This window comes from Carassius auratus, chromosome 11 (genome assembly GCF_003368295.1).
Source record: "Carassius auratus strain Wakin chromosome 11, ASM336829v1, whole genome shotgun sequence".
Lineage (NCBI taxonomy): Eukaryota > Metazoa > Chordata > Actinopteri > Cypriniformes > Cyprinidae > Carassius > Carassius auratus.
The window spans coordinates 9,175,941-9,189,623 of NC_039253.1; the positions used below are offsets into that span (position 1 = coordinate 9,175,941).

General features: G+C 35.8%; 1 protein-coding gene across 2 annotated transcripts in view; it reads right to left on the reverse strand.

Moving 5' to 3' along the window:
• Positions 1-1,689: 1,689 nt before the first annotated feature.
• The window catches only part of LOC113110955 (guanine nucleotide exchange factor DBS-like), a 56,717-nt gene continuing 44,723 nt past the window's right edge, over positions 1,690-13,683 (reverse strand). For both annotated transcript variants that reach the window (XM_026275279.1, XM_026275280.1), the window contains 5 exons: positions 10,526-10,615; positions 10,155-10,270; positions 8,718-8,833; positions 5,850-5,944; positions 1,690-3,011 (listed from right to left, as the gene is read on the reverse strand). In XM_026275279.1, the coding sequence (XP_026131064.1) occupies positions 2,911-3,011; positions 5,850-5,944; positions 8,718-8,833; positions 10,155-10,270; positions 10,526-10,615 (518 nt within the window). In that variant the 3' untranslated portion in view covers positions 1,690-2,910. The remainder of the gene's footprint in view (positions 3,012-5,849; positions 5,945-8,717; positions 8,834-10,154; positions 10,271-10,525; positions 10,616-13,683) is intronic.

Below are 13,683 nucleotides of genomic sequence, written 5' to 3' on the forward strand. Positions count from 1 at the left end.
TCGGTTGATTCAGATCGGCACATCGGAGTCTGTTCGCGACTCGGTTGATTCAAATCGGGACTTCGGAGCCTGTTCGCTACTCGGTTGAGTCAGATCGGGACTTCGGAGCCTGTTCGCTACTAGGTTGAGTCAGATCGGCTCTTCGGAGCCTGTTCGCGACTCTGTTGATTCAGATCGGCAATTCGGGGCCTGCTCGCGACTCTGTTGATTCAGATCGGCACTTCGGAGCCTGTTCGCGACTCGGTTGATTCAGATCGGCACTTCGGAGCCTGTTCGCGACTCGGTTGATTCAGATCGGCACTTCGGAGCCTGTTCGCGACTCGGTTGATTCAGATCGGGACTTCGGAGCCTGTTCGGTTGATTCAGATCGGGACTTCGGAGTCTGTTCGCGACTCTGTTGATTCAGATCAGCACTTCGGAGTCTGTTTTTATTATCGTGTGACGGTTTGTAGGTGTCCAATCTGTCGATGAGTCAGGTATGTTTTCTTCTGTCCTGATGTGAGAGTTAAGAGAGTTGCCCGCTCCAATATGGCGGCGACGTTGACGTGCGGTCGATCGGCCAATGAGGCGTCTAGGTATTTATATGTTTATGCATGGCACGCTGTGGAGTCAGCCCAGCGGTTCTGTCGTTGAATGAATGACATGAACATTGTGATTAAAACACAAGATACTGATAATGTAATCAGAGTGCTGCAATTAAACTCAAAGCATCCAGGAAAAAGTTACACACGAACTAAATGAGAACGTTTAACAATAAAACTCAATGTTCATCATCAACATTACGTTAAACATAGTTTCCATGGAAATGCAAATATTGTAAATCGTCATTAATATAATATAATGTAATAATGGATTTTCAAGTGTGAAAGTATAAGCATTATATTATATTATGCTTCTACACTTTATAACCCCATGGTTCTATATAATACAATATAATATGTGATTTTTAAGTGTAGAAGCATTATTATATTATATTATATTATATTATATTATATCTTATTATATTATATTATATTATATTATATTATTATTATATCATGCTTCTACACTTGATAAACCTGTGGTATAATATAATATAATAAACAAAAAAAGCTGTTATAAAAAATAAAACCCATCATCCTGCACTGTCCCGATGTGATGCCTCCCCATTAACTTCCTTTAACCCCGAGCAATGAGACTCAGCCTGCCCCTCCGCTCATCCCTTTCCTGCTGACCGCAGTCTCCTTCTTTCTTCTGCCCGGCCTGCTTTCAGGGGACAACGGCTCGTGATAAATAGACTGCCAGGTGTCTTCAAAATCTTTTGACACCTGAAGCTAAACCCAAGGACAAAGTGAAGGCAGCTTGAGTGCACTTTTTTAACATTTAGTTTCAATGCTCGTCACATCTCTCTGGGTCTTTGTGTCCCGCTCTCTCCACTCTCTTTCCTTCTCATACGCCCCTCAGGAGTTTTTGGGAGTTTGAAAGACGCCCTCTGTAGAACAAAGACCAGTGAATCTTGCCTGGCCCTCTCTCTCGTTAGATGCACACTTTAGTGTCACACACTCTCTTAAAAAGCTTACAAAAACACCCTGATGGACCAGTTTTCAACCTGAAGGTTCATGAAAGAAGTAATTCTTCATTATATCTTCATGACGTTTCTAACTTACATTTGGTTGGCTTTAATAGTCTCTATACGCAAAGTCACAGACATTGTTTTATAATGAATGTATTTCATTATGCATTTGGAAATGTACAGTTATGTAATACATATCGTCTGTAAGGAAGCTTTCAAAATGATGATGATACTACCAAGAATCACATCAGCATTCAATATCAAATCTTTGTGCTTAGATATTTACATTTAAGAAACTATCGGAAAGTAATGATCATCGTTAAATCGCAATCATATGTGGATATCTGCGGTTATGAGACAAAACTTTTGGCATCATTACGACATTCGCTGTCATCCAGTTCTTCATGTCAAAGCAGGAAGGATACAGTACATCTGATTTCTGTATTCATTTTAGCACAAACTGACAACATTCATTAAAATAACAGTATCAGATGCTTTTACAGTACAGCTGGAATATTTATGCTACAACAATCATATTTCCTGAAATACATAGAAAAACATCTCCAGAGTAAATATCCCACATTTTTACTAGGTTTCCAGATTATATCTACAACCAGAACGTGATAACGATTGATTAGAGGCAAATATTTGAAGAGGATTAAAGATATTCAGCTTTACAAACAGCAGAGGAACGAAGCTTTACAGTAGGCTCATACAACTTTCATGTCAGAATATAAAAGAGAGTATAAATATTGTACATTACATTAGAGAATAATAATTCATCAAAAGTGCTGTGTTTTTGACCGAAAGTCTCATAAGCAAACAAGCAATAAACAACGAAACAATCAAGTATATTTGAAGGAACTGGTAGTCATTGAAAAAAAAATATAATGGAAGTCAGTGGCTATTTCTTCAAAATATCTTCTTTAGCAGAAGAAAGATATTTATAGAGGTTTGGAGTAACATGAGAGTGAGTAAATTATTATTTTTTTTATTTTTTTGGGGGTGAACTATCCCATTAAGAAAGTTTCAGCAGGACAGAAAGGTCTAGAGTCTCTTCCTCTCAGTGTTTTCAAATGGCAGCCTCGTTGCAGATATCAGCGTTCACAGAGATCCGGATATTTCTTTTCAAATGCCCCTGCGTTTGCTGCTAAGGCACAGCAGAGGGAAAGAGTGAAGGCTTCATGCTGAGTTTCTGACTCACGATTACAGAATGTTGTCAATGTTATGTGGAATACGTTCTGATCGGTCAGTTCCTTCAGCGGAGCAGATGTCTGAGTAGTATAACAAAAGATGTCGAGCTGTTGTCGAGTATGGTGTATGAGCACTACGGAAGGCGAGGACACATCACGGTGCGTTTAGCATGCAAATCTGCCGTCCTGAGCGGGACGCGGCCCGGTGCTGTCATCTCCCTCCTCTGTATCGGTGAGGGCAGCGGTGCAGAGGTCACTAAAGATATCTAAAAAGCAGAGAATGAGAAGATCGATGAGTGACATAATATACAGAACTTTTTTTTTTTTTTTGAGAGCAACAGGGAATGGGGGGCAAAATAAAACCAGACCTTGCAACAGCCTTCAATCACAGCAAGGACAAGATCCATACAAACAAGAAAACAGAAATGGCATGACAAGGATGCAAACCTCCAGAGTTATTCCTGTGCTATACTTCTTTTTAAACGGGATGAGGGTGTTTTGTTTCTGCCGGTAAGCAAAGGTGGAAAAGCATGAAGAGCAACATGAAGAGCATACAAACACAATATTACATCCAGCTTCAGATAACTGCAGGGCTCAACAGTAAGGATTCATCTATGAGATTAATGTATTCATATAACTATATATAATTCCTGTAATATTTAATGTCTGTATAATTCCATTTTAATAATTTATTTGATTTTGCAATTAGTTTTTAGTATCATATTTAGGGAGAAAATAATATAAATATGTATCTCTCAATACGCACGCACGCACACACACAATTTATTATTTCAACATTATTATAATAACATTATTATAATAACATATATGTATGCATGTATGTCTCAATATTATCACAATTTATACATTACTTTTCAAAACTTTTTTTTTATTTTTTTAGCATAGATAAATTTAACAAGGATGCATTAACATTTACATTATTACATAATATTTGTTTTTCTAAATAAATGCTGTTCTTTTGAAATTTCAGGGTTTACATAAAATATCAAGCATTTCAACAGTTTTCAACCTTATCAGCATGATTTCTGAAGGATCACGTGACACTGAAGACTGGAGTAACTGCTCTTTACAATTAACCTTTGCAATCAAAGGAATAAATGACATTTTAAAACATATATAGAAAATGTAATTTCAATTGTAATAATACTTCACAGTAGGGATGCACCGAAATTTGGGCCACCGAAAATTTTCGGCCGAAAATGGCCTTTTCGGTTTTCGGCCGATAGACTTTTATCACCGAAACAACACGGCCGAAATGTTGTGATGACGCAAACAGAAACCGCGACCTGCACGTGCACCTGCAAAGCGCAGACCACGAGCTCCACGCGACATTCACTTAACACCAGTGAGAACATTCTCTCTCTTCGTATTCCTTTATTCGCAGCACTAAAACGTCTCCTAACAAAGAAATTAAGACGGACCACGAAGTAAAAACAAAGAAAAGTACAGTCTTATAGAGTCTGTTAGCACACGTCTCACTGAGATCTTTTCGGATCCTCTGCACTTCATCGCGAATGTGCTTGATCCGCGTTATAAAACCATTACTTGGATGCGGAAATAAGGCAGCGCGCACGAGAAATGATCCAGGCCGCGCTGGATGCGGAGAACCCGCGTGGAGACGGAGAAGCGCCAAGCGCAGGAGACAGATCAGAGCGCAGAAAAAAAAGACTGATCTCTGCACCAGATGAGTGGCATGCACCATCGCTGTCTGATATGTTCAGTGGAATTCTGCAAGAAAGTGCCTCAAATAATAATAATACGTTGGCTATTTTGATCTTAGGCTACCATATATAATATATATACACAAACACACACACACAAACATATATACATACATAATATCAGATTGTAGCCATATTTATGCTAGATTTCTGCTTTAATTTGATAAAAATGTTTATTTATGCCCTGGCCCTATTTAAATACACTCTCTCAAATATTTCTCAAATGTCAGGCAGATGACAAGCTCAACTGCTCAACAGCTAGATGGTTATCTGTCTGAAGTCCCCATCCCCAGAAGTGATAACAGTCTTGCCAACTGGAGAAGTAATGCACTTTCTAGTCCTACAGAGAACGATTTCAAATGCACTTCACCTAAATGCACTTTGTTTTTATGAGATAACTGTTCATTTTAAAACCTTTCTGCAGGCCAGTAGGCCTGTACATTGTTATTAAATATACACATGAGTGGGATACATTTTTAGTTTGAATTTAATTTTATACTGTGCATTGTTGCAATGTGCTTAATAAATATTTGCATCATTTGTAATTATGTATTTTTATGTTTTTTTTTTAAAAATAAGTTATGTAATTGTAATTATCTTTGAAACTTTAATATTAATTTATGCAATTGCAATGTCTTAATTTTAGTAAAGTTAGTACACGGTCATAGCAATAAATGCAATGGTACTAATAATTGGCATAATTTCTTTCGGTGTTTCGGTTTCGGTTTTCGGCCTTGGTTTTCTCTTTTTCGGTTTCGGCCAAGAATTTTCATTTCGGTGCATCCCTACCAGTATTACTTTTTGTGCTGTATGTTTATTTTATATATATCTGTTGTATATGTAAAATGCCAGCAGTGTAAAAATCCTTATAGTTGAGTCCAGAGCCGCCTCTGCTCTTAGTCAAAGCTTTAAAGGAATAAGCAGTACATTGTTATTATAGGAGAGAAAGTGTATGAGAAAACCAGACAAACAAGACCAAAAGTGGCATTGTGAGCATGCCAAGTTTTCATGGAATGAAGTGCATGCCTGTGGAGGTGATGTCATGCACACCTCTTCAAAAAAAGCAGACTGCGCAAACAGGTGCCTCCGTCAGTCTCGCCGCCCACTGATCTATAGATCTCAAATTACAGCCGGCTTGTCTCAAGACAGTGCCATGTGTGCATTCACATGTAAGGTTTGTGTTTGAGTGAGAAGGGACTGAGTGACATCAGAGGTCAAAGTGTGGATGTAATCCACACAAAATACAGCAGCTAGCAGTGTATGTGTCCAATAGCTATGAATGAATTTTCTGGTGACCATCAGCCAGAGTGATGATGTCAGTCATGCCCTTCTGCTGCTCGTCCCGGGATTGGTGTGCGGTACCAGAGTTACTGTAAAGGTCTACTCCCTCTGCTGTGGACTGCAGGACAGTGGGCGGCACCAGTCCTGTCTTCTGAGTTCTAAGGTTCTTGACTAGCCTAGAACATGAGAGACAGTGTTCATCTTCAACGATGAGCAGCAAGAACTTCCAGCTTTGTGCTAGAGAACCTGGAGCTCAACAAGGGTTCAGTATATGATCGGCTGGCTGCTTGGAATTGTAATTCAGACAACAAAAAAAAGGTTATTTGTGGTGGCCAAGAACACAAAACAATATGTAGCCTTATTAGCCTACTAAACAAAAAAACTAAATTAAGCCGCAACTCAACTGGAATGCAGCCATCCTCAAAAAGAGTTGGTATGGATAATAGCAACCATATCTGATCCAATGGACAAACTAATCTATAAACTTTAATCTATAATACTGATTTTGCAAGTTGTGAAAAATCTTGATTTTCCAGGTTGACACTGCCCTCTTGTGGTCAGGAGCATTTCTGCTGTTAATTCTGTGGCTTAACTCCATTGAATTTTGAAAATCTCTTTGCTCTGTGGTGTTGTGTTGGGCACCATAGACCACCATAGTAACAGGTTTAGCTACATTAATGCAATTACGTTTTATTCACTTGTTATGGAGCACCTAAAGGGGCATTGTAATGGGAGAAATTAGATGAGAGGAAAAGTGACATTTCTAATTCTGTGCTATTGTGTTCCCTTCACTTGCAAAATATTCATGTTCCCCTAAGAAACATCGCATTCGCTTGCAAATCTTCAGCATTTTCTTGCAAAACCTTCACATTCCTCTGAGAAACACTGCATTTGCTCGCAAAACTGTCATGTTTCCTCACAAAACTTTTGTTCCCCAAAAAACATTACATTTCCTCGCAAACTTTTGCATTTACTTGCACAACTTTTACAATTTCTCACAAAACTTTTGTATTCCCACAAGAAACATTGTCTTCGCTTGCAAAATTATAAAAAAAAATTTGTTGTATTTTTCTCACAAAATTTCACACTTCCTAAAAGAATATTGCTCAGAAAAAAGTGTTTCCTTTCACAAAACGTTTATATTTCCTTGCAAAACTCTGGCATTACCTGGAGACACTTTTGCATGAAGTGCTTGTAAAATTTCTGCTCTTTCTTTGCATTTTCTTGCAAAACCGCAACATTTTTTCATAGAACTTTTGCATTTTCCCTAGAAACTATGTTTTGCGAGTGACTGCAAAATGGGTGATGAAAATAAAGTGGGAGTCAAAAGTATATTTCAATGATTTTGAGTGAAGACAAAGTTTCTTTGTTTCAAATTCTATAATTACATTTGGGAGTTGATCATAAAACACCATGTCAATTAAAATAATTGCCGATATATTTCCTGAATTTTCGAACCGGATCTGAATAATTTTCCAGGACCACGGCAGATTGTTAATATACAGTAAGAACATGTCCTACTCTGGGCAAGTTTGGTGCACTGTGAAAGTTGAGCAAGTTTTTTGTAGAGGTTTATTGGTTATACTATGGGACGTTGGGATTGCGTTGTGATACTGGTGATCAGTATCAATGCAGAAAAAAACATCACAACCACAACCAGTTTCTTGACTGTATATATTATATCTCATACACTCATGACACAACTGAGCAAACTCCAAAGCATCCAGTGGCTCAAGATGTGAAGTTAGCTACCTAAACTTTAGCTCAGCTCTGCACAATGTAAAAACATCCACATCCATGAAAGCTTGAAAACGTCTTATGAAGGGTTCGAAGGGGTTGATTGGTGAGCAAAGAAAACTTTCAAACACTTTACAAAGAGGAAACTCAAGTGCTGAAATTGACTGGAGAGAGTTTCCAAGATTAAATATGCATGAGATACTTCAGCATACTGCTGGGCTTTTTCATTTCATTTTAGAAATGTTACTAAGTGCAGATTAGGTGGTATTCAGCACCAGCGGGCTGGGCATCAGACCCCTGTGAAACCACTTTTCCATCTTTGCCTTTGGAGACAATTGGGTAAATAAGTAAAAAAAAAAAAAAAAAAAAAAAAGAGTGAAACGATGAAATAATAATAATAATAATAAAATAAATTACATGCCAAATTCTTAGAAATGCACTGGTTTCCTGTGTTTTTAAAAAACCTTTTCAATTTAACATCTAAAAAAATTTTTTTACATATATTTTTATAGACTTATATTATGAATTATTATTTCATAAATATCAAGTTTTTCAGAAAGTCTCACCACATGACATTTTACATTTACACTATAAACAACCTTGCCTTGACATAAAAAGGTCAAATTATATCTTAAAGGATGTCAGATGGTTTGCAGGGGTCGCTGTGATATAACTTCCTGTTTTATGTTTATTCCTGAGAAAGAATAAAGCATTATGCCTAACTACCCAATAAAGTTTCTTTTCAATAAATTAAGAAAATTATTCTTTTAATATGCCTTTTTTCCCCATCAGTATGACATCAGGGCAGTTGTATCACCCTGACAAAAATTAGTTTTAATACATCAATAAAAAACATCCATTATAAAAGGGGTGAATTTAATTCCTTAATTTTTTTTGAATAAATTAAAAAGGAAAAAAGTGGCACAAGAAAAAAATCACATCATTAACCTAATTTTGTCCAAAAAGCCGTCTTTTTAAAGACTACATTTTTTTAAAGAAATCAACAAAATAACTGGTTCTGATCATCATGTTTTAATGAAATTATTTCCAAATTGCAGGGTTTTAAAGCAAAAACTTATAGGAACGATAACATATGTCAAACAATAGAGTTTCACTATTGACTGTCAGGTCTTTAGTGAAGGCCTCTGACTGCAGCATGGGACGTCTGCAGGAACATACAGTATCTGGATGGAGACTGTACTCATTACTCACCAGTGGCCGTTCTCCGACTCTTCTAGGAACTGTACTAAATCTCCTGCCTCGACGGAAAGTTCCTGAGCAGTACCTGACTCGTACGTCAGCTGCACCTGATAGCGATCATTATCCCCCTTAAGAGACAGAAAGAAAAGCACGATTTATTTCAGGGTCATGGCACCAATTTTTGGCTTTACTTGTAAGTGGAAAGATAAAGGTAGAAAAGTTAGATTCAATCAGGGATGTGTGTGTGTTTAGTCAGTGGAAATCATATCTGTTGTTTATTCAAGGATGCCCTCTGGTGGTAGGAACCATGTATGTAACATTTAAGTCCCTCTGGCTGCTGTTAAAAAAGGTTCTGATTGACTCTGTCACTGAGCCTTTTTACTGAAGCAGATCTCCTTTCCTCATGCATCAAGCAGAAGGATTAAACAAAGAAACTCCTCTGGGTGTTTAAGAGTCTAAGATAATCTGACCTTCTTTCTGTGTTAATTGTGAAACATTGCGAGACCCTGTCTTTTATCGTAGATTCCTTACAATTAGTCAAATCTCTTTCTGTTTGTTAGTCTCTTACCTGAAAGGGACATTTTAACCAAAAGTAAAATTGTACCTTTTTTGGTCTTTTTTTTTTTTTCAAATGATTTAAAATGTATGATTTCAAACTATTGATTTACCCCCCCCCCAAAAAAAAAACCTTATTAAAGAAAACTTAATAGCCTATGAAAATATTTAATTTGTGTGTGAAAAAGAATAAATAATAATGAAAAATAATTGTACAAATACATATTAAATGTAAAAATATATACTTTTTAAATGAAAATGTATAAATAAATAAAAAAACATTTTAAACGTTATTGAGGTTCAAAAGACATCAACATTTTTCCAAATATTTAAATTTTTTAACAAATTGTTTAAACTGCATAATGTCAATTAGGATGAATTATTATGAAAACATTACATGTGTGTGAAAAATAAGTAATCAAAAAATATTTTAAAATAATTGTACTTTTAAAATTAAAATGTTAATGTATAAATATACAAATATTTAATAAAATGAGGTCCAAATGATGGTGGACCTAGAGACATTTTTCTAAATATCTTTACGAACTGTTCAAAATATGTAATTTCAAATTATCAGTAAAGAAAACATACAATTCTAACAAAGTATTTAATGTGTGAATTAAATAATTTACAAATACATATGAAATAAATGTAAAGGTTTAAATAATTATTATTATGGCTATTATTTAGCATTCCACAGAAGAAAGAAAGTCATAGTTTGGGATGACATGAGAGAGTAAATAAGGACAGGCTTCTCATTTTAGGGTGAACTACCCTTTTAAGGATTATTTGACTGTTATTTTTCCCCTCCATACAAATTTGAAAGGTTTCAAGGGAATGAATGAAATATGTGGACAGAATGTGGATAAAGACATGGTAGACCCAGACACATACGTTTTTGTTATGTCCTTCATCCTCTCCATCTGAGGAAATGGAGAGATCTTCAGCACTTGAAGGAATGGTCTCAAAATCCTCAGCGTCCATTGATGGCAGACGCCGTTGACTCCATCCTGGAAAATAGTACACATGAGTTAATATGATTCAGTAAAAACCTTACGAGAGATGATGCTCAGGGAATAGTCTAGTGCTCGAGATTGCCAGAAAAAACTTCTGTGAAAGAGAGACAAGATGTTGAAGCACTCAATGAAAATAACTCTTGACAGATTCTGTCACCGTCAGGCATCGAATGAGGAATGAAAATAGACGAAAACACCCGCGAGAACCCAATATGATTGGCATATCACTGCCTCTTTTCACATGATTACCTGGTTGAGACGCAGACCTCGGCACAGCGGGCTTGGTACCGGCAGTACCTTTACTTTTGCTCTCAGCGGGAAGTGCACCTCGCATGGTGTCTGTGTGGAAATTCACTCTTATCAAACATGACCTCTTTAATGGCAGCATTGCAGGTGAAACAGAACCTCACATTAGCATGCATGAATCAGTAACAGTCAACCGTCGAATAAAATAACCACAGGACCACTCTCACACCAATGGAAAACTACACACAACCTTATCTGAACAAGAGAGGGCATGACAAAACAAGGCACAGCACCAATTCAGAAAGCAGAGGGGAAGGAAACACGATAGATTTGGAGGATGATACACGCTTAAGATGAGCTGAAAACCACCACCACCGCAGTGCGAAAACACACGTCGAAATCGGGACAGGTAAACAAAATAGGCATCAAATGAAATCTGGTAGCCTGATGGTTCAAATGAATGCAGGTTCAGCAACGCATGAGACTTTTTCGAAATTGGTAAGAATGAGTCGGAAATGACAAATCAGTCATGTTTGGCCATGTATATCAATTTATGACTCTCTTGGAGTTTCTCGTAAAATTAAAATAACTGTGGAGTTATTTTTTAAAGAAAACCTAATATTCTGTGAAAGAAAAAAATATTTAAAAAAAATAATGTTTTTAAAATTAAAAAAGCATTTATATATTTTAAAAAATAATAATAATATAGTAATATTAATAATAAAATGATAAACACTTGCTAAACTAATGTTAAACATTAATTGTTAATGTTAATTAAAAAATATTTTGCGCAATGTTATGTTTGTATATATATATATATATATATATATATATATATATACAGTATTGTTCAAAATAATAGCAGTACAATGTGACTAACCAGAATAATCAAGGTTTTTCATATATTTTTTTATTGCTACGTGGCAAACAAGTTACCAGTAGGTTCAGTAGATTCTCAGAAAACAAATGAGACCCAGCATTCATGATATGCACGCTCTTAAGGCTGTGCAATTGGGCAATTAGTTGAATTAGTTGAAAGGGGTGTGTTCAAAAAAATAGCAGTGTGGCATTCAATCACTGAGGTCATCAATTTTGTGAAGAAACAGGTGTGAATCGGGTGGCCCCTATTTAAGGATGAAGCCAACACTTGTTGAACATGCATTTGAAAGCTGAGGAAAATGGGTCGTTCAAGACATTGTTCAGAAGAACAGCGTACTTTGATTAAAAAGTTGATTAGAGAGGGGAAAACCTATAAAGAGGTGCAAAAAATGATAGGCTGTTCAGCTAAAATGATCTCCAATGCCTTAAAATGGAGAGCAAAACCAGAGAGACGTGGAAGAAAACGGAAGACAACCATCAAAATGGATAGAAGAATAACCAGAATGGCAAAGGCTCAGCCAATGATCACCTCCAGGATGATCAAAGACAGTCTGGAGTTACCTGTAAGTACTGTGACAGTTAGAAGACCTCTGTGTGAAGCTAATCTATTTTCAAGAATCCCCCGCAAAGTCCCTCTGTTAAAAAAAAGGCATGTGCAGAAGAGGTTACAATTTGCCAAAGAACTGGCCTAAAGAGAAATGGAGGAACATTTTGTGGACTGATGAGAGTAAAATTGTTCTTTTTGGGTCCAAGGGCCACAGGCAGTTTGTGAGATGACCCCCAAACTCTGAATTCAAGCCACAGTACACAGTGAAGACAGTGAAGCATGGAGGTGCAAGCATCATGATATGGGCATGTTTCTCCTACTATGGTGTTGGGCCTATTTATCGCATACCAGGGATCATGGATCAGTTTGCATATGTTAAAATACTTGAAGAGGTCATGTTGCCCTATGCTGAAGAGGACATGCCCTTGAAATGGTTGTTTCAACAAGACAATGACCCAAAACACACTAGTAAACGGGCAAAGTCTTGGTTCCAAACCAACAAAATTAATGTTATGGAGTGGCCAGCCCAATCTCCAGACCTTAATCCAATTGAGAACTTGTGGGGTGATATCAAAAATGCTGTTTCTGAAGCAAAACCAAGAAATGTGAATGAATTGTGGAATGTTGTTAAAGAATCATGGAGTGGAATAACAGCTGAGAGGTGCCACAAGTTGGTTGACTCCATGCCACACAGATGTCAAGCAGTTTTAAAAAACTGTGGTCATACAACTAAATATTAGTTTAGTGATTCACAGGATTGCTAAATCCCAGAAAAAAAAAATGTTTGTACAAAATAGTTTTGAGTTTGTACAGTCAAAGGTAGACACTGCTATTTTTTTGAACACACCCCTTTCAACTAATTGCCCAATTGCACAGCCTTAAGAGCGTGCATATCATGAATGCTGGGTCTTGTTTGTTTTCTGACAATCTACTGAACCTACTGGTAACTTGTTTGCCACGTAGCAATAAAAAATATACTAAAAACCTTGATTATTCTGGTTAGTCACATTGTACTGCTATTATTTTGAACAATACTGTATATATATATATATATATATATATATATATATATATATATATATATATATATATATAAAGAAAAACCTATATTTACAATATTAAAGAAATATTAATAAATATAAAAACAATAACAATAATAAAATGATAAACACTTGCTAAATAAATGCATGTAAAGAAATAAATATTCCATTATATATAATATATATAATAATAATATTTGTTATTTAATTTTTTTTATTAACCTTACATTATGTGTTGAACCCTGCTAAAGGAAGTAAATAAAAATATAATAACAAAAAGTAATATTTGCTAAATACTTTCAAAAATAAATACATGTGAATGTTTTAATTAATATCAACAACAATGCTAATACATAAACAACTAATAAATAAATGGATGTGTATATGTAAATATTCAATTATTCTTAATAATAATAATTATTTTTTTAATAATAAACAACACATTAAATGCATGTAAAATAAATAAATATTAAATTATCAATAATAATTTTAAATAAACTAATTTTGTAAGATTACGAATTTGCATTGTACCCTTAACTCCAAGTTGTTCCAGTCAGAACAATAATGTCCTTGCAAACAGTGTGCAGTTGCTTTGAATAAAAAACCATCTGGCCACTTATTATAAACAATAAATGAATAAAAACAAACCCACAAGCATCTTACAAGGACTATGTTCAACATGCAGCATGCCGTGC